The 22,612-nt window shown below is 34.9% G+C and overlaps 2 protein-coding genes across 3 annotated transcripts; one reads left to right on the forward strand and one right to left on the reverse strand.

Annotated features, from left to right (window-relative positions):
• Positions 1–378: 378 nt before the first annotated feature.
• LOC124448402 lies at positions 379–3,099 on the reverse strand. Its single transcript, XM_046999447.1, has 3 exons — positions 2,918–3,099; positions 1,854–2,171; positions 379–1,278 (listed from the first exon to the last, which is right to left on the reverse strand). Exons 1-3 carry the CDS (start codon positions 3,014–3,016, stop codon positions 658–660), a joined length of 1,038 nt encoding a protein of 345 aa, XP_046855403.1. The 5' UTR covers positions 3,017–3,099; the 3' UTR covers positions 379–657.
• Positions 1,110–22,023, forward strand: LOC124447744. Of its 2 annotated transcripts, XM_046998778.1 has the most exons (9): positions 1,110–1,184; positions 1,444–1,579; positions 3,246–3,374; positions 5,278–5,708; positions 6,064–7,496; positions 9,132–9,176; positions 9,271–9,425; positions 9,526–21,050; positions 21,717–22,023. In XM_046998778.1, the coding sequence occupies exons 4-9, from the start codon at positions 5,292–5,294 to the stop codon at positions 21,822–21,824; spliced, it is 13,683 nt and encodes a 4,560-aa protein (XP_046854734.1). In that variant the 5' UTR covers positions 1,110–1,184; positions 1,444–1,579; positions 3,246–3,374; positions 5,278–5,291; the 3' UTR covers positions 21,825–22,023. The 2 variants fall into 2 exon arrangements, with proteins under 2 accessions (XP_046854734.1, XP_046854791.1); XM_046998835.1 differs by lacking the exons at positions 1,110–1,184; positions 1,444–1,579 and having other exon boundaries at positions 3,111–3,374; positions 9,526–21,053; positions 21,714–21,779.
• The last annotated feature ends 589 nt before the right edge of the window (positions 22,024–22,612 follow it).

Genomic DNA, 22,612 nt, shown 5'->3' on the forward strand with positions numbered 1-22,612 from the left:
AAAAAATGGGTAAACTTTTGGTTAAGTTGTTTTGGGGCTTAGCCCCCACCCCATTTTACGATCATACAAAGTTGGAAGAACTTTAGCCCCCTAGTTCCCCAACAAATGCCCTTCATAGAATGTAGAACATCAATATTCCCTCCTTGGCAGTCGGCTTAAAGGGACGAAAAACTGAAATTCGACCATCAATATAGAGTATTGGACATGACTAAAATCACAAAAGCAGTTCATTATCACTTTGGCCGGTACATTTTAAATAGACCAAATTTGAGTAATTCGGCAAGAAAAATAAACTGAATGGCAAGCACTGGTGGCAACTGCCAATCCTCTCAATGGTGCACCAGTTTTGTCGTGGCACTGTCATATTGTACAGCGGTATAAAGTGGTGAATGGCGATCAGAGATGGTGATACTGATATTGATATACACTGGTAATATATAATGGTGATGCAGTAAGCGCACATCACATTTATGACAAATCAAAGTTTTTTATATTCATTAGAATACCAACAATATAATCTGTTGTAATCATTGTCTTATAAAATAACGTTTACAGTTGTGAAATGTGATGTGATGAGATCAATTTACAGAAACTATATTTGCCATTTCTCGTGTATAGATGGGCATTGATGTATGGTGTATACGGACCATTGGACGTTCAAAAAAAGCCTTGTCTTATTAATGACTTTATTGTATCTTTCAAAGGGCGACAACCTTTTGCAGATCCACGAGAACCTTCCTTTACTTCAATCACCTCCCATGGTCCAGTAATGCGTGATAGACAACACATAATGATAGACTTGTGATCTTTCAGTTGCATATCAACTTCAGCATCGATTAATTGTCGATCAGGATAATTAATATCATAAAACTGCAGCCTGTAGTATGGATACGCTGAAATACTTGATGATCTACTGGCACTGAGTGTAAAAACTAATTTGTGGACATGATCAGGAATTTTTTTGAGATTCACATTTACATGTTGGTGACCAATTCTGTGGCGAATGCGTGCAGGACCTGAATGGACTATACCAGGAAGCTTGGATGAAATGCGTTCATTGTAGTACACAAGACCAAGGTTTTTGTCATTATTATATGCAAACACCGAAACATCTAAAAAGTCGCAACGTCTGTTATCGGGTATTTTCCAACAAAAATTAAAGACAACTTCTTCCAAATCATCAGGTATTGCATACAATACAATGATTAGATGTACTGTACTGTTTGGTGGAATATTATAATCCTTTAATGTCATTACACCATGATCATTTGTGCGAACCTGTGTTGTAAAGTGGAAAATAAAAGTAGAATTGGATAAGCATGAAAAGGATAAATTGGCGTACGATATCTTTTCAACACCTGCATTCAGTAATTATATGGTTATTGAATGTAAAGCTATGATGTGGGCATATCGTTAAATGATGAATCTACAATATTTCAACAGGAGTTTTTGGAAACAAAAGTGGGCATATTTCATTACTAACTTCTTGAATCTGTTGATTGGCTAGAATTCAACCTTATTGCTCAGAAATAAGCAGCTATATAAATAGCACCTTTAATAAACAGATACAAATTGACAGGTATGAAACTTTTTAGAAAATGTTGCATGTATGTAATGATATAGCTTGACTGAGGTAATGAGCTCTCAATGAGAAAGATTAAATGAATTTCATAATCCAAGGTAATAGCATGTGATTTATGTTGCAAGTATAATGATTTAGCTTTGAAATAAACAAATCTTGATTGCTTTACAAATGACAATAAGAAAATTCAGCACACACAAGAGAAACATGAAAACCTTCAAGTGACAAGTGTTTGTAAGTATGTTGGTTTTAGGAAAATAGGAATTAATACCTTAAGCTCATTATTTTGATATAGCAGACGCTGTTTTTCAGGTTCTGCCTTAAGCCCAGCTTGCACTTCTTTCTTCAAATCTAAAATTCTCTTGTTCCAATGATAGGAAAGCATCAATGATTCTCCTGACATGGTTGTCACATAAATATTGCCACCATCTTTAATATTTTCTGTGTTCTCTGTGATCATTTCTTCTTCTTCATTAGGAAAGAGATATTCCAGGGTCTCCACATACTCTCTGTAGACTTTGTTGTCTTCTTCCACAATAATCTCACACTGGGAGCACTTGTGGTATGTCTTCACACAATTAACGGCACACTAGGAAACAAACAAGAAATTCATATTTTTTAAAATGAAATTAATTTTGGCTGGCTTTTTGTTGGACAGTAAATAATAGTAAACTTATAAGTATGCATAATTTTTTAATTTTTTTAATGGTCATATAGTTGTCTTTCAAACAGCAATGCCCACAGGATTTTATTTGGCAAGGGGGGCAAAAGACCCTAAATGTACTCACTACACACGCATTACACACTGTTTCATAAAACTTTTGTTCCCCCAGGCACAGGAAAATGTACATGTGTTTATCATAGACTCTCAAGTCTCGAAAAAAGCTAGACATAATTTTTAAAGAACTAATAGTATGGGATTGAAAATAATAAGTTGTGCCCATCAAAAAGAGAATTTGTGAATCATTAATTAATTCATATAGCATTCTAAAACAATAAAAATGACCATCTGCTTAATAGTGCCAATTTACTTTGATTTACCTTTTCATGTTGATTAAAAAACAAATGGAAAAATCAAAACTCAAAAGTTTTAAATGGTTCATTGTAGGAGTTAGAACTCAGATGCATATAATTATTTTCCCCTACTCACAAAAGTTAAATTAAATCTCAGCAATAAGAGGCTATAACTATAAGTAAAGCAAGAAAACATCAAAACGCCAGGAAAAGAATGGGGTGAAATTGAAAATTGAAAATTCAAAGGTGCTATTTTAAAACTCGTACATGCTAAGGGTTCTCTAAATCTCTAACATCTTTATAACAATTTATTCGACTTACATGGAGACAATGAAGAAGTGCATGATCACATTTCTCCGTCAAAGGAAAAAATGGAAATTCATTTGACAATTTTTCGTCGTGACAAAGGCGGCATTCCATATTATTCAGCTTTAGATTAACTACATTTAATTCAAAATCGAAACAAGTATTAACATCAGTTTATTCAGTTATTCTTGGAATTCATAACATCAAACAGCTTGTCACATGATTGCGAGGGCGGGAAGAGATGTCCTTTCACTTTTTATCCTCTACCTTCTGAAAGTCTGAAATGCAGTAAATAACGTCGTGGTGTATAAATGATTTACAACTTTGTCGTCTTATACTGTAGAAACGATAGATGAAAGTTTCTATAATCAAGCATTGAAAGGGAGGTTTATTTAAAGAAAGAAACGACGTTGAAAATTTCAATACTTTTACGTTGAAACTTGAATTTCAGAAAGGACGGTTTTTTAAGCAGGTATTTATGAAATGTTTTCTTGAAAGAAACAAAAATGATTGATTTTACCAGGTACTACTTGTTTTAAGAAACGCTGGAAAGCTCAGGTTTTTTCTTCCCAGTAATTTCAAAGTTAAAATGAAACTAAACAATTAGTACATCATTTAATTTTCTTATTATACTTATCATGCTTTTATTGTTTTATTTCTAAAAGGCACTTTAAAAATAGCAAACGCTTGTCTAGCATACCTCAAATAGAGTTATGTCCAGTGATCAAACAATGCTCTATATAGTAGAGTATACATCTAAATTAATGTGAAGAAATATGCTTGCACCAGAATTTCAATCAAGACAAACTGCCGTAATGACTTGATGTTTTGGAATTATATAATATGAAAAATTTATTGAAAAACGTGCTCCATGTAAGGGGTAAGCACTTTGTAAGCACAAAATATTGTTGTGTTCAGTTTTGGGAATACAGCCAAATTTTATTAACATATGACCTAACTTCTTCACTTTTGCCAAATGAAAACCATTTAATTAATACATTCAGTAAAACTATTTTAAAATATTAACAATACAGTCAAAAGTGTATACACTCTCCATAATTACTGGGATAAATCTTTGTGATCTTTGAGTTTTACACATCACAATGGTTTGGTTAGCTAGAGGCACCCTATGTACCATATGCCATTTGCTCATAATTTCAAGGTTGTTAAGTCTTTTGCAAATCATGTGTCAAATGACTCGTGACTAGGTAGTTAATTTGATTATGCTATTGCAACATAAGAAACACCATGACTTTCTCCCTACCACCAATATTTGAAAATTTAGACTTTATACATTGTAATACTCTTGTGAAATGTTGTATAGTAGATGAGCCAATTTTTTTACTACTACACTGCAAGTATTTTGTATCATGTGCAGGAAAAACAATGGTTAGAATTATTTATCTGTAGAAATGAATACTGGTAGTAATTTTGCTGTAGTAAAAATTTAGGCTGGCTTAATTACCACCAATGTTAAAGACCTAGTAGGTCTTATAAGCTATTGTTGTCTCTCATGGAAATGTTGTTCTCCAACCACATCTTATTCCGAAAATTAAGGCACATCAGGGTTGAATATAGTCAAATGAAGGACTATGGTGTTCAATGGTTATTTCAAAGTTAAAATCAACAACTCCATCAGTACCAAAATTTTGAATATTCTCACTCAATCATGATCATCTCACAAAATGAGTCAACCAATGAGTTTATAAACTCAGTTGCTATATATTTTTATGTGAAATGCTTTATCTCATTTAATGGTTTTGTTTTCTTATTGTGAACTTACTTTCAGTTATAAATACAGTATATGTATGAAGTCCATGTGGAAAAGTTTGTTTCATTTAATAAGAACAAATTCAACTAATGTTAGGAAAATGGCTATTGTTGCTTTTCAATTTTTTTACTGTGCCTAGACAGGGATGAAATCAGGGAGGGATCCAGAGGAAGTGCAGGGGATATGCACCCCCTTCTGAGCTCAGATAATTCATTAATAATAATGGTTGGTCGATGACAATGATAATTTATTTCATTTTTCAAAATTTCTAAAAGAAGCACCCCCTCTGGATGAAATCCTTGACCATTACTGGAACTTGATTTAAGTCAACTCTTAAAAATTTTTAGCTATTTGTTTTTGCCACTGCAAGTGCAGTATTCTGATCTGGTTTTTCTCAAGTCTATCTGTACTCTATAGGAATCTTTAGTGTAGTTGGCAAGAGACAAAGCTAGTCCAAATTTTAATATAATGGACTGACGTCTTTGCTTCTGCAGTCCAGGTTTTAGCACCTTTTAAAAAGACCTCTAAACACAAACTTTTTACATGACTTTAACATGACAAGTAAAGAATGAATAAAAATGTTGTTGCTATTTTTCTTTTAAAGTTTTCCTTGCCAAAATGCCCGCAAAACATAAAACGAGAAAAAAGGAATATAAGAAGAAACGTGATAGAAAGGAGGCTAGCCATGCAAGAAAGAAGAACAATTTGAAAAGTAAAAAGAGAAAAAGCGAAACATTCGATGAAGTGAAAACAAATGAAAAAGAAGGAACTAATGTAGAAACAGAAAATACAGCTGAGAAGAACTTAGCAATAGCCAACGATGGTTTGTCTGTTGAAGAGAAGCCTTTTGAGAACGAAGAGAAAGAATTTGAAGCAACTTTTCAAATTGTTCCCTCTCACGAGTGCAAGAAATATGACATAACTAACCCTGTGTTGCAAGATTTTAAACTGGTGTCCAATCAGCGAGAAAGCAACTTAAACCATCAAGAATCAAATAGTTTTATTGACAACGTCAAGCAATATAAAGAAAACCAGGTGATTTTGCGATTTGTGCACGTGCTTGTTCTTTAATGTTGTTCGTTTTTGATCTACGCGCTTTAGCCCTCATTTTAACCTAGTATTAATAATTTGTAATGCAAAACATCTGTTGATTTATTCTCGTATATCTTATCTATCAAAACAAAAGAAGAAGAAAAATTCTATTATTCATTGGCTTTTGAATCTCTGTTTTGACATTTCAGTCGATTTGACTTGATATCAGACAATGACGTCACTATTCAATTCAACTCGACCCACTTTTTATCCAGCGTAAAAACGTCTTTTTTACTTTAGTTTGTCACGGTACCGTTTCAAATTTTGAATCATTGTTTCATGTTTTATTTTGATTTAGAAAACTGAATCGAGAAATACTTCGCCAAATGTTGATCAAGATTGTAGAAAGTCGCAAAGCGCTCTAAGTGAACTTGATGGTCTGTTCTATTCTTTGACCACTGGTTCTTCGGACAAAAAGATTCAGGATACTATTGTTAAAATGTGTGAGAATGTTTTACTCATTCCTTCAAATAGCGCTTTGGAACAGGAATACATTCATTGGATATTACAGAAATCAGCTTCTACGAAAACAAATTATTGTCAAAGTTTGTGTCTATGTGCAGTGATAGGTCACTTGGTTGATATGAAAAAAGGGGATTTGTTAACCGTTGAGCTTAGTGACCATACGAAATCTGCGTTCGATAAATTACTTGCACATCTTCATATTTGTCAGCAAAAGCACACTAAAATACAAGAACCTGTAAAAAGCTATCTTGAAAGTGGAGCTCGCACAATTGTATTGGGATGTAGTTGGCCGGGATGGCTCACATATGCCGCTTATTTCAAACATTTTCTCGGTATAAAATACATTCTTAAAACAGAGTTTGAAACGAATACACACCATTACAGTGAAGAGGAATTCCTACATCTTTTAACACCACTTGTGTATGGAATCGAACATATAAAAAGAGTGGAACATTACGAGCAGCCTATCTATCATCAGTATCTTCAACGTATTATGCAGTATATTCCCAACTACAAAGCATTGTTTCTAATGTCTGAATATGAAAATATTCGTCGATTTTTCTTTTCGTACCCTGATAGACAAAACTTCTTCTTCAATTTCTATCAAACAAAGTTTATTTCCGACCCCGGAAGTCTGGAGACAAAACTCAATGGTTTTGATGAACTTCCTATCAGCGTACGAGAAAAACTTCATTATTTTATCGTCAATTATATTTTGGAATTTCTCAAATCTACCGACTATTCATTGAAGGAAGACAATGATGCAATTTTAAATTTCCTTTCTAAGGTTTCGCTTGATCAGTTCTTGGATCTACTCTTCTTCCTTTCTAATTCGAACGAATTATACCAACGCGACTGGTTTTTTCGTATCATATGTGAAGAAAGCCTCCAAAGCAGTTGGGAAAAAATTAAAAGTAATGATAGGTATCGTCTGTGCAAAAATTGGATTGACCGAATGGTCGATTCTGGAAAGAATAGCCTGAATAGGCTTGGGCGCTTTAAAGCTCTTTTACTAGCCGTGAACAGTTTGCTATCCTGCTGTAAAGCTTTTGTTGATGAAAGTTTCGTTTCGCGTTTATCGAAAGAAATCGCCACGGACTTTTATCATGAGAGTCTTTTCAATATATTGGAAGACTCGAAGGAGTTTGATGACTATTCACCTCTTGTTAAGAATTTGATAGCGGATTTGATCTTGCAAAAATTGAAAAAAAGTCCCAATCTTCTGCGTAATGGTGAAATCATAAAGTATTTTTCTGCTAAACGCAGGTATGTCATTTATATGAAAAAGGTAAATATGTCTTGAGGGTCATATTGTTGCGACTTTAATTTACTGTATAAATTGGCTTATGATTTTTTTTATTCTGTATAAATTCTATAAACGGCATCGAATTCAATAATGAACGCGATGCTTGAGTGCAGTGAGAACGCGTGATCTCATGTAAAACTTTTTGCCCGGGTTTTAACCATGTTTCTTTTTCATTTTTTCAGTCCATTTAGTAAGGTGGGGTGGTGTAAAATGTGTCAATTTGAGAGTATGCTTAGCTTCTCTAAAAAAATTTTTAAAAACGAATGTGTATACCAGGTAATGCCTCAAAAAAGGATGAGGTCACCTATGCCATAGCTTCCGCAACATACACACTTTATATTTCTCATGTTAATTTTTATTGAGGCATAATGGTTCAGCTATATTGTGTATTGACTTGCTTATGCAAATTGATGTTTCAAAAAGAACAAATAAACATTGCGACATTTGAGGGTCCCAGGCTCTAAGCAATAAAAGTTTATTCTTTTGAATTATAAATTGGTTCAATATTGTAAACAACGTAAAAGTACACTATCTCACCAAATATTTAAATGAATATATGTGAAAGATAAAGCACACAGTACAATAACGAATGAGAACATTCAAGTTACACATGCTCCAATGGGCTTTTAACCTAAATTGTGAATGACCCGTTTGTTTTTGAAACAAATTGGCAGTCACAAAACTGTTTTTTAACAGGGGTGTATTGGACCCTTGTAAAAATTTTTTACCAAGTAAGAGGAGTTAAGCTCCCCTTCCCTTTATAATTCATTAATATTGAATAATTTCCAATTGCGAAACATTTTTAAACGATTCACCTCCAAAAAGCTTATGATCTTGTGATTTGATACGCTTGATCATTCCTATATGTACCAGTAAATGCAAGCTATTAGATTACTGCAACATGAAGTAGTTCGTTATTGTTTATTTTTACTGTTTATACAAAACAATACGTTTCTGTTCGTTCCAAATTTCTATTTAGTTCAATACTTTTTGCACTTTTAGTTTATTACATAGAGCCATCCCCTGTGAAAGTTTGGCAATACACCCTGTTTTTTAATCAGATGAACAATATAGTTTCCATGTACCCGTCAACTTAATATAGCAACGCAAATTTTACATCATTTGAAATGCATGCCACCAACTACCATAAGTTCCAAAATCTGTTTTCTCATGCTTTAATCAACATGGCTAGAAATATCTACACTATAATGTACCTTTATCGGTTAAGCAGTCCACAAACCAAGAACTAGTTTAAGCGAAAATACACAATAATCAGCATTGATCCACTTTAGCCCACTGCTCTAAACCAATCAGAATTGAGAATTTTTTCATGTGGATCATTAACTAGTGCGAACTTATAAAAAGACCATTTTACTTGCATTGAAACAGTTTATTGGAGATAGAATAAACGCTCTCTGGTTTTTAGTTTTATTATTTTGTTATGTTATAAATGAAAAAAAAAATAAAAAAGATTGAAAACTGGGGAATGTTTACTCTATCATAATGGTACACCTGGTTACACTTCATCTATATGTTTTTACTCTTCTGAATTCCCTAAATTCATGATATTTACTTTTGTTTCTTTTGTATTGTAGTACATCATTTCAGCAGCGTATTCTGGAACACATCGCAAAACCTGTGTATGTTTTTTGCCTATTTTTGTATTATCCAACCATAGAAACCATGTGAAATTATCTTTCTTATCGATACATGTTGCTGCCGTCTGCTTTATAGGATATCTGGATTGGAAACCTGTCTCATCTATTGCATTTTGGATGTCTTGCATGAATTGCGTGTTAAGTGGCTTGAAAATAAAACCTGCAATAACGATGTTTTGACCGAAGCACTTCAGTATTGTGAAGTTTGGGTAGAATTGCTTACTTTAAAAGGTGCGTTTCAAGGACCGCTTGTGTAGATAATCTGACTTCATATATACATCAAATAAAGATGATTTTGAGCCCAAGCAAAAAATATATCATTGTGTTTTAGAAGTTTTCAGTTCGACGGACGCTTTTCAGGAGTGGGTAAAGTTGTGGCAATATGTCGAAGAATGCATAATGAGTGAAGATATCACTGTTTCTTTTCTTATCAAAATTGAAAGGTATAAGAAACATTTATTTTCAATATTTTCTGCTTTGAGACGTGATGATGATCAAGTACGAAAGAACTGCTTATTGCACACCGCAAGACTTTTTCGAACTGAGAAGGAACTTCGAAAGAATGTCGAACTTTTGTTAGAAGCTGAGAAGTTTTCACAAAATGTTTTACCAAGACCCGGCTGGGAACTGAAAGAAAGTATCAGCGATTGTCATGTTAACTCTCTGAAGATCAAAGAAGTCAACGACGATTTTTGGAAGCCATATAGACCTTTATTGAAGCAACTTGAGCCAATCAAAATGCTTCTAAATTCTGTGTCGTTTTCTAGAATTGCTAAAATCGTTGTGAAAGAAACTGTGGATTTCGACCGACAGAATATGACCATTGACAGAGATCTTCAGATTTGTCTATTTCAAGTTCTTACTAAGCAAGGCGTTGATCGTTTTACAGCCGAATGGCAGCAAATATTTCAGAATATATCTGATATAACTATCGGTCAAATGAAAAATGTACTTGGTGATCTTGATCCACTCAAGCTGGATGATGAGCTGTTTCGTTTAGAAAGCTATTTTGAAGAAAAGTTTTCGTCACATGTGAAAATTTATGTGAACGACTACACGAAATTTCCTCGTGTTCTAAAGCAAGCGATGCATGTTACGAATTTGTTAAACGCATTTGGAATTCACGATTTCACACAAAGTGCCAAAATTTCTCGACTAATGGAATTTTGCAGCATGTTTGATGGTGATGAAGATAAGATTGTCATAAAAACGTTTCATACATTAATTGAACAAGTTGAATACATTATTTCCCTGTATGACATTGACAATACTGACAAGGTAATGATTGAACTCGGTGACGCACCTGAACTTATTAAGTTCATTTGTGAAATTGTCGATGAAGATATTCGTGTTCTCATTGATGCTGTGGAGGAACATTCTGATGAGGCTGTTCAGGCTTCCGTGGTTTCTGATCTTATTCAAGTGCATGGTTTCTTGGCTCCCATCATTAAAAAGCGCGATTTTCCTCCAGATCTCATATTGACAGCACTGGTAGATACCTGCAAGAAGCAAACTAAAATGGCAGAGAAAATTCATTATTGCAGCGAGTATGTTCACAGTCTGCGAGGATTGTATCAAAATCTAGCCAATCGAGAGGAAATGACGAGAGAAATAATCAAACACTGTCTAGCCAATGGTGTCTTTAATATAAAATTAGATAGTTCTGGCTCTTGTCAAATTACCATGATTTATCAGAAAGAAAAAAATAAAATCGTGGTAAAATCAATGGATGATCTTCAGGATCTACGTAGTCGTGCTCATTTGATTTTAAGTTCGGAGCAGATTCCTGAAAACTTGACGGAGATCAAAACAAAAGATGCAGTTAATTTCTATGCTTTTATTGAGCAAGTCAATCTACTATCAGAAATTGAAGAAGCAATCATCAATCTTCAGTCATCTGGTTACGTGAAATATCAAAAAGATTGCGAGTGGGAATCTTTGTCTGGAACGAAGGATTTGGAGGAAACAATGAGTCAGCTCTCTAACGATTTCAAGGATTGGCAACAAAGTCTAAGCGAAGCCCGAAAACATCATTATTTTCTGAATTATTTCTGGTCAGATCAACTAAGTGTGATTTTCAATTTCATTTCAAGGGAAAATTCAAGCGAAAATGATGTCCAGAACGTCGTTACTTTGATGAAATTTGTTGATCCAACTATCAATGCAAAACGATTAAGGAATTTTCAAAGTTTTTGTGTTGTCGATAAATTTGGATCTCCACTCGAAATAGTTGAAGCAATTGGTAGTGCATTGAATGACATTTTTTCTGATGTTCGTCCCACATTATCGTCAAGAAAGATCTTCAATGACATCATTCACCCTAAACCTAATTTATCTGTTCATAATGGTGAGCTCTATATTGTTGCTTTAGAAAAAGACAGTGTGAAGACTGTTAACGTAATGCTGTCTCTATATGAAAATACAACGAATGCTTTTCCAGAACCACATCAAGTTTTGTTTTGCAATGAAACCACCCCTTGGGAACAGCTGCACATTTTTCTCAGCAGATGTTTTAATCTAAGCAAGAATCCAGCCTGTAATAGTTTATTCTGTCTATCCAACGTCGAACTTCTCTCCAATGAAGTTCAGTTTAACTTGGTGGATTATATAAAAAAGAAAGAATTTGAAGATTGTGAGCAAAATTATCTACTGGCAATTATTTGTAGAGGTGGTGCACATCATCATATAATTGAAGAATTTTCAAAGTTTGTACATCATATCTCTGGCATGTCGTATCCTGAAATTGCTAGACGATTCAAATCCAAGTGGCCGCATGTGAAGTGTGTAGCATCCACATTACAAGGACTTGGAAAGACGGAATACATTCGCAAAGAAGCATTTCGTGAAAGTCTAAATGTTGTTTCATTTCCCATAACTGGGAAAATGAATGAAAGCAAAGTAATAAAACGACTAAAGAACCTTCGTCTGAGAGATTTTAATTGTCTTCATTTTGATATCAGTAATGTTGAAAACCCAATGTTGTTGGATACATTTTTGTTCCAGTTAATTGTCACTGGTATGGTAAGTTGTGGTACTCAAATGTACAACCTTCAAAACAAGAAGATATATATCGAAATAGCCAATTCATTCAACAACCAACTTGTGAATAGCTTGGTGATAACACGTTGCTTTCCTTCAATTGAACTGACTTGGAACGACTATAATGACTTACAAGTCAGCAGCCAGATTACTAGCAATGTTCAAGTTGTGTGTCAGTATTTGAATGTATACGAGAATGGGGAAATTGACGAGACAGATATTCATTTTGCTGGCCCTGAAAAAGTAAAGCCATTGTCGAAGGAAAGATGCCGTGAGCTGCTGCGCATTTATTACGGTACGAATAAAGATATCGCATTCACATCAGTCTACACATTTTTAGGTTTTTTCGCTGATCAACTGAGAAAATTTTCGAAGAGTGCATTTTTTAAGGTGAATAATTTAAAGCTCATGCTTGAGAACAATGCTTTGGGTCTACGTAAAAACTTGCTTGAGACACTGCTCGTTGTATCCAAAGATTTTTCTTCAAGATCTTTGTCAAGTCATGCGCAACGAACATCTTCTTCATCACATGACCAAAACATTGTTCAAAGAATGGAAGGAATGATTCAATGGGAACAAAGTAATCATCTGTTGATTGTTTTTCAGAGTGTTGACTCTCAAACAATTGCTGCATTCTATCGTGAAAAATCGAAAGTTCCCCTAAACATCAGCAAACTTTTAGAAAGTCAAATGAAAGACCTTGTTGATTTCAAGTCATTGAGGCCTAGTGAATTACATCAAATGCTAGAAAAGATTGCTCGTACAAGGCTGTGTCAAGAAATAACGGCTAAGACTACGACGTTTTCTAACTATGTATTGACTCCAGATAACTTGCTAAAGATGATTTTGATAATACTTCGCGTTAGAGCTAAGATTCCTATTATCATAATGGGAGAAACTGGTTGTGGGAAAACAAGTCTTGTAAAATACTTAGCATCCACTTGTGAAATTCCATTCTCAATCTATAATTTTCACGCTGGACGCACTGAAGACGAGATTACAGAATTTATTGAAAAGGAAAGCGCTCGAGCTCGCATGGATAATAGTCAAAGATGGATATTCTTGGATGAAATCAATACATGCCACCATCTTGGATTAATCAATGAAATAATGTGTCATCATACCTTACTCGGGCGTCCAATTTCCAGAAAACTGGTCTTTATTGCTGCTTGTAATCCTTACAAATTACGATCGCTAGAAAGTTCATCAACAGCTGGTCTTGAAGGAAAAAAAGTTGATGATGAATATTCCAAGTTAGTTTATCGTGTTCATCCTTTGCCAGAATCCATGGTTGATTACGTTTGGGATTATGGGTCATTGACGCCACAAGATGAGAAAGTTTACATTGAAAGAATGGTGAATGAATTTCCTGGAGAATACCAACACGTTTTAACGGAGCTTCTTGCTTTATCTCAATGTTTTATTCGAAAATCTGAGAAGAATCCATTCTGTGTAAGTTTACGTGATGTTCAACGTTGCATTCTTCTTGTGAAGTGGTTTATTGTTACATTGAAGGAACAGAAAAAATTAATGGAAGAAAGAAAAAGGAAAGGTAAATCAACTCTTCCATTTCCTTTTAATTTGAGGAAATATGAAAGTCGGTCTAAGAAGTACGATAGTTGTCCAGTTGTAAAAAGCATTGTTCTTGCTCTGGCACATTGTTATTTGTCAAGATTGTTAAGAGATGACTTGCGAAGAGAATACATACAAAGCCTTACACGTTCACTTGCATCAATTGACGTTGATAAAAAAAGTTTTAAAGCCATAATGCGTATGGAGCAAGAGAATTATCTTTTACGCATGGAGCTTCCAGAGGGAACTGCAAGAAATGCAGCTCTTCGTGAAAACGTTTTCATCATGTTAGTATCAATTCTCAATCGTATTCCTGTGTTTGTTGTGGGAAATCCAGGTTGCAGTAAGTCATTGGCAATTCAATTGATTAGAAGTAATCTTCGTGGAAAAGATTCAAAAGACGCATTTTTTAAAACGCTACCTCATCTCTATGTTGTCTCTTACCAAGGATCAGAGTCTTCTACATCTGAAGGTATTGAAGAAATTTTTAAAAAGGCTTCAAATTACAAAGAGCACAACAAATCTAATAATGTATTACCAGTGGTTTTATTGGATGAAGTTGGATTGGCAGAAAACTCACCGAACAATCCTCTAAAAGTTTTGCACAGTATTCTTGAACCAGGAAAAGGAGAGTTACCCGAGGTTGCAGTTGTCGGTATTTCCAATTGGGCTTTAGATGCCGCAAAAATGAACCGGGCAATCCATCTCTCTCGACCAGAACCTTCAGTGAAAGATCTTAGTGAAACAGCTATTTCTCTTTATCAAGGTGAAAATGTTATTGATGAATCGACAGAGAACGTTCTTCGTTGTCTTGCTGAAGCTTATTATGACTATCGCGCCAATCAGTCACATTCTAATTTTCACGGTCTTCGTGACTATTACTCTCTTGTGAAAAGTCTTAAGGGAGGCAGATGTCCTGACATGGAAAACATAAATATTGCTCTGAAACGAAATTTTGGAGGTATTCCCGAAGAAACAAGTAACGTTCAAGAAATTTTTAACCGAGAACTTAAGTCAGAGGTTCTTAATAGCAAGACTGAGAACAAAATTCAAGTAACCCGACTCATTCAAGAAAATTTGAATGACGTCAAAGCTAGACATCTTATGCTTATTTCGATTGGTGATTCTGCTATTGGCATCCTGAGACAACATGTTTTTCAGTCTACAAAGGAAACTATCACAATTTTTGGCAGTCATTTCGAGGAAGATGTATCCGATGATTACAACTATAGAATGTTAAGTCGAATCATACTTTGTATGGAACGTAATTGCATTCTCATTCTTCGTGATCTTGAATGTATATATGGAAGTTTATACGACATGTTGAATCAAAATTATTCTGTCGTTGGAGGAAGAAAAAACTGTCGAGTTGCCCTTGGTGCCAACAGCAATCCCATGTGTTATGTAAACGATGGATTTCGCTGCATCGTCCTTGTTGATCACGATCAAGTCGATTATTCCGATCCTCCATTCCTGAACAGATTTGAAAAACAACTTCTTCGTTTTTCAGATATGTTGAATGAAACCCAACATGAAATTATGAAAGAATTAGAGTCATGGGTTCACCAAATGTCGAGTGTGGAAGGTTTCAGAGATAAGTTCAAGGAAAAGGATATGTTCATTGGTTTTAATGAAGACACGTTACCTTCATTGGTTCTGTATCATAGTCACAATTCTGATGAGTCAATGGAAGTCGTCTTAAGGAAGTGCAAAGATGATCTTATGTGGATTGCAACTCCTGATGGAGTTCTACGCTTGAGTAAATGTAATTATTATAAGGAAGATCCGCAAGAAGTAGAATCGATTTCATATGAATATTTTAGAAAGCCAGTTCACGGCGGACTTGCATCATTTATATCGCATGTTGTGGAACATTTATTTTATGATGCGGAAAGTGAAGCTTGCTCAATAACATTATTGATGACACATGCCTCTGTTCACACAGATATTAGTCATTGCTTTCCCATGAAAAAAATGTCTTTTCAACTTGAGCGACTTGGAGCCTACAAGTCTGGTAAGCAACTCGAAGACAGAATACATATTTTTTTTACATCTGACAAAGAGCTTTTAATCATTCAATGCAAACCAGAACTGGATGCAGAACATATGCCTCTCACTCGATCAATTGTTGAAGAAAAACGAAATGCCTTCACTAAAAAATTTAGGGAAGCTCGGTCCACCATGCAAAGAAAACACGTCTGCATGATTGTCCACGTGCGTCGAGCATCTCATGAAAACACTCCACGATGGCAGTTAAATTTCGTTAGTGGATGGAAGCAAGTTTTCCTTGATACACTCGAAGTACCATCAATTCCAGTGAATGAAATATTTGATCAAAGTATCGACCATCTTCTTTCAAAGTCCGTTTGTTCTTTTCAAGAACTGGCTGTGAAATGCATAATGTGGTGTTTTAATTGCTTGAATTATTTGCATTATTCAAGGCAGCAAGAAAGTGTATTACACATTGCAAAAAATTTGCTTACGTCAAACAATGTCAGCATGACTATCCAGCATCTTGTTTTGAAAGAATTATCGCAAAGCATTGACAGATCGTCGGAAAATGAAAGGGAGCATTGGCTAGTGAAAGTTGCTACCGACGTGGAACTTCTTTGCAATTCTTCAAATGTTTCTTCAGCGATAGAACAATATTTGTTGTTTCTTGTGCGCAAGCCGCTAGCAAAGCTAGTTTACTTCTTGGAAAGCGAAAACGCCTGGCCACCACATCTTTTATATGAAAACGTTACTGAAGACAAAGAGTTATGGTGTGATCTTATTAAGGATATATCAATTTTTGATTTCAAAATGATTCCGGATTGCCAAGGAACCAATTCATATTCGATTACTGGATTACGTCATGATTTGAAGGTACCGTTTAGTCAAGTGATTGCCAAGAAAATACAAGAAACACGAAGCTTTATTTTGAAAGAATACACTAAAGCATTGGAAAATGAGGAAAACTATGAGGAAAATGGCAATTTTAAGAAGGTTGCTTTGGTAGAACAACTGGAACGATACTCAAATGCTTTCCAGAGCTATGCTCCTTGTGTCATCCTTTTGTCAGAGTACTTTGCAAGCTCTTATATGGCTGACATGTGGGACATAATATCAGCAAATTTTCACGAGAAGATAAATGTCGAGATAAGGATACCTCTTGTTATGTGTGTCTTTTTGTCCTTTGCTAAACCATGGTGTCCTCTTAAAGAAAACGATCCAATTAAGTTTTACGCTTTGCTCCATTTGTTTCTTTGGAAATGTAAAAAGGAAATAAGCCAACATTTACAACTCATTGCCGGATTTCTCGAATTGAATTTTACCCTAAACTCTCTTTCACAATCACTTCAAGATTTTTTCAATGACAACAAAGATATTTTACCCATTATTTATGTCAGTGATGAAAGGCTTTGTCGAAATTATTTTGAAGAAAAAGATGACGGCATCAACACCAGCGATGATGACTTCAGTGATAGTGAATATTCTTCTAGTGGGGAAGAGATTGATGGAGATGAAGTTAGTGAAAGTGATGACAGTGAAGACGAAGAATCTGAAGAGGATGAAGAAGAAAGCTTTGAGGAATACTTGGTGACATCAATCTGTGAGTACATGTTTCCTTCGGAAAGGTCAATACACAAAAATGGTGGATTGGATAACTGGATAAGAAATTCCAGGTTATTGTTGCTACTATCATCCAAAGTCTGCAATGCTGCACCTGCGTATCATTTCTTACGTTTATGTGTGAATTTTGGAGAAGTTGTTCAGCAATCTGGAATCCCAGAGGAAAAATTATATATTTTTACTGAAATAGGAACAGAACTCGATCCTGAATACCTTGATGACGATAACTCGCTTCTGGTGATAAAAGAAAAATTGTTAGATGATGTGGAACATCTTATGAGAGGTAACGAGAAAAATCAAAATATATTACACAAATTCATGTCTCAGTATTACAGTCGTCACGTTGAAGCTAAAATGGAAAGAACATCATCGCGGCCAATCATTGAATATGTTTTTTCTCTGAATGATCAAGATATAAGGATAATGACACCTGTCCTTTATCGCCTGTTGTACATTGAAGAAGCTCTTTATCCTGGGACATATATTGATATCGTCCTAGATAAAACTATCGGCGAGAATAAGTGCTTAATTAAAGATGTTGACGACATCTTGAAGGAGCGATCAAACGACCTATCAATTCATTATGACTCTCATGCAGCTGTAATAATATGTGATTTAATTCATTCTATTCAATGTTTTGACGAGCATTTTTCCATTGAAAAAGTAAATGATCATGGCAGTGACCTGATGAGCTGTTTTCGTTCAGCAACAAGCGCAGTAACCGGTATCAATGATAACTTTGGTATTGTCTTTCTTTCATCCGTCGCATTTCTTCGAGGATTTTTTACAATGTTATCCGAAGAGCCTGATATTCTCACCTATGAAACGGAATACTCAAACATTTTAAGTGAAATAAACTCCCTTCTAGATGGTGACGACGAAAGGCGATCTTCCATTCGATTATATTTCTTAAAACAACTTTATGCATCTGGCATGACCATGTCTGATCTTCAAAAGTTATGTTGTGAAAGCAGTCAACTACCCGTGATGAAAAATATGTTTGAGAAAAACTGTAACTTTGTGAAGTTTGAATTTTTTTCGGCTACCAGGATGGATAGACACAAAGAAGTAAGAGAATCCTTGTTACTACAGGGTAAAGGAAACGATGGTAAATTAGATGGTGTTCTACGAAAATGTGAAAATTCCTCCAAATATCGTCTTGCCTTAATGGGACTCATTATCAATAATTTTTATGTGAAAAGAGAAACTGGTAATCTCAACGATAATGAAGAAAAAATGGCTAGAAAATTATACCAAAAAGTCAAACGTTTTCCAAATCATTTGAAGCAACTGGTTTCAAAATTACTTGGTTTGGAAAAATTCAATCATCATGGATTACAAGTTTCCTCTGAATCGTCTACTGAGCAATTTGATATTGCTTTACTGATACTTCATGTATTGTGTGTTGTTTTGAGCAGCGATGGCATTGAAAATTCTCCATTGCTTCAATACGTTATCAACCAAAAGAATTTCCATCCAACCACCTTACTTGGACATGGAGAAAAACATCGAATGTTGGATCAGTACCGATACGTAAAACATGCTTCATTTAAAAATTGCTTGTGCAAGTTACACCTTCAATATTATGGTCAATTGGAAAAATGTCCCAACTGTGGTACAGAAGTGGATGTTAACGATCATGGTGATTCTATCTATGATGAAACATTGAAATCTTATTTTGATAGCACTAAGAATAAAGATTGGGAAACATGCACTGTGAACATGGAGCCGTCTGTCTATCGAGCGTTACATTTGATTGTTAACGCATGTTTTTATGGAGGAATTGCCGCTGGATTATCTTCAAATGAAGCAATACTGAAGACTCGTTTTCCTGAGAATGAAAATGGAAGTTTTGCAGATGCTTGTCTTAATCAAATAAACGAAGATCTAAAATGTTTGCAGACTATTCTTTCTTGCAAGAGACAAACTGCAATTGATGTAATGCAGCTAGTGGTTGAAGAATCTACTCCACTGCTTCAAGGAATCACTCTAAGTGGAAATACTGTAATAAGTGAAACAGAATGTGTGCAATGGGAAAATAGCTTTGCAGACATGGCTAGCAATGTCTTCTCTGAATTCCTTGGATCATCAAGAGCTCTAAAACTTAAACTCGAGGATCACCTGCACCTCCAAAATGAAATTCTTGAACTTGATGAATATCCTGATGATTACGAGGAGAGAAACCTAAAACTCAAAAAATTGTTTCGTGTCACCAAAAAAGGGTCTGTTCCAGAATTACGAACAAAATTCTTTAACTCTTCAAAAAAAAATCAAAAGCAGCATCTTGTTCTGTCTCTTTTTTTGTCTTGGTTTGACGAGCTTCCTTATCTTACAAACTTGTATCCTCTAATAAACTGGACACGTTACGTCATATCCACATTGACCCATCGCATCAGCAGAAAGAAAGTGCAAATCTGCCCTATCAGCGATTTAATTGATGGTGTTTTTCAACAGGAAGGAATGGAAGAGAAAGAGGAACGCAAAACAATGTTTCAAAAATTTAAAGTCGCTTGGAACAAAATGCATAAGATCGTGAATCAGCACTTAGATGAGAATCAAGAAGAAATGCCTTATATTGGGGAAGATACTCCCATTGGCTACTGTCTTTTAGATGGCGACTTGAGCGTATATTTAAAAACAGCAATAAAAATTCTTCAGTCAATGCAGAACAGCTTTTTAGACTCTATGGTCGCGATATCATTGAGAACGAAACATCCAGCTGTTAGTTTCCTCTCAAAAAGTGAGAACTGCTGTGGTGTGATGTCAATATCACTACAAGATGTTAAAGAAAAAGATATCATCAATATGGAGTGGTCAAACAAATACCTGAGGTACACACAGAATCCAGAGTATGGTTGTGGAGAAGATATTGATTATGATTTTGAGCAGATAGAAAACATCTTGACTAATGAAGTAGTTTTGGGAAAACTTTATCTTACAGATATTTCAAGTACATTCATATTTTCCCATGAACTCTTCCATTCCTGTGCAAATATATTGATGAAGATTCGTGAGTTGTGCCCTCAAACTCCCACTCTTCCTAAAGATCTTTGTCAAGGAGTTGAAAACCTTAAAGAACACAGAAAACAAGATGCACGTAACTTACTTCAAAACATTGAGATTATCATATATTTACTGCATTCTGGTCCATGTCCTGGTACCAAATCCATCGAAGAAATTGAAAATATGGAACTTGTTGAATTCGCTGACAGATTCAAAGATAAACTTCCACGTCCGTTCCCAGTTGACTTGTTACCTGAACCTAAGAAATCCATTCATCTTACTCATATTGCAGCTCTGTATGAAGAATTGGAAGATGTGCTTGCCGATGGTACCATCGAAGGTTTACCAATACAGTTTCGAGATGATTTGGATGATGTAGCGAAGAAGCTGGACAATTTAATCCATCATAAAAATGGTACAATCAAGTCGAAAGAGCTTCTTAAAGTTTTACGTCGTTTTGTCTTCCGTTATTTGTCAGCTGAAAAGTTCCTCCCTTCGGCAGAAACACCGTTACGTAAATGCCTACGACAGCCATCATTGTGGACACAAGAAACACCTCCAGATGAAGATCTTATCTCAGAAGAATTGGTGCTGGGAAACATATTTGCAATCATCCAACATTTGCAACTGGTATACTCAAATTATTCACCTTATTTTGTTTGAACTTTGCAAAGCTTCTGAAATCTTTATTTTCGCAAAACTCGTTTCATATGTTAGTGAGTAACTATTCAACACCAATTCAAAGTTGATGCTTATGAAATTTTTGCTTTCTTCACTCACTAAATTATTTGATTTTTTCTGCTCGTAAATTGTTGAGACTTCTTTGAGTCATGTTTCTAAGTCTCTGCTAATAATCGATTATTGCACGATATCGAGCAAAACATCATGATTTGCCAATGGCATCTTAAAATGCAAGCTATGCAGCTGACTCAAAAGTTATGAATGACACTGCTCAAAATTTTAGGTTATAATTTTGGTTTGAATTTTACATTGCTCGTTCATGCTTGCAAAAGACATTTAAAACGACGATTTTACAAATTGTTTTGCTACTTTTTGAGGTCAACATTTTTTGTTGTTCTGTGCTAACATCATGAATGAATAGTTTTAGTAATCATAGCCTTTGCTTAAAGTCTGTTACACAAAAATTGTTCCGTATAATTGAGTTAAAAATAGGCTGTCGAGGGTTGCTTGCAAAGTAAATATTAAACTGTTTTTTTGAAGAAGCATTGTTATTTCCTGCTTTTTGCTAATTTTGTCGTCAATCGGCGTACGATTTTCCACTTGTATCTTTCTTAGGAGCAAAACTTGCCAAGTCAACATCATTTGCAACGTCAACAAACTAGTCGGGCTGCTCCTGCTAAAAGACGAAAGGGACGAATGGCCATCGACTTTGATAATTTGTAATCATATTTATGGACAACATCGTTTTGTTTGAAATCGCAGCATTGATTAAGATTTAAATCATTCAACATAAACATAAAAAGTGTTTTGAAAAGTATACTTTAGTGTTAATGAGTAGTTATAATGCAATTAATAAGTACAGTAAGTTGTTAAACACGTAGATAAAATGTTTTTCATTTATAAAAATACAATGTCAACAAAATCTTTGTAGGCAGTTATTTCTTTGATCATTTAGAAAATACCTTATTTGACACAGCAGTACAACGTTTCTAACACATTTGCCATCGCAGTTGCCAGAAGCGCATGCGGACCAAACCATCTGGTTTAGGCATGTGCATTCGAGCGTTTTTCACGAAGTTCAATGATCGCTTCAGTATCTTCTTCCAATGTTTCAGAATGTTAAAGGCGGAAAAAATTTATGATCAGTAGAAAGTTCATCAACAGCTGGTCTTGAAGGAAAAAAAATTGATGATGAATATTCAAAATTAGTTATCGTGTTCATCCTTTGCCAGATTCAATGGTTGATTACGTTTGAGATTATGGGTCATTGACGCCACAAGATGAGAAAGTTTACATTGAAAGAATGGGAATGAATTTCCTTAAAAATACCAACAAGTTTTAACCGAACTTCTTACGTTGTCACAATGTTTTGTGGGGGATGCTGAGAAGAATCCATTCTGTGTAGGTTTACTTGTATGTTCAATTGAATTATATAACAAACTCGTTGAAGAAACGACTATTGTTGATGGAAGAAAGTTGAAAAACCAGCTATCAACAAGCAGTGCAATGAT

Source organism: Xenia sp. Carnegie-2017, unplaced genomic scaffold (genome assembly GCF_021976095.1).
Source record: "Xenia sp. Carnegie-2017 unplaced genomic scaffold, XeniaSp_v1 HiC_scaffold_1, whole genome shotgun sequence".
Taxonomy (NCBI): domain Eukaryota; kingdom Metazoa; phylum Cnidaria; class Anthozoa; order Malacalcyonacea; family Xeniidae; genus Xenia; species Xenia sp. Carnegie-2017.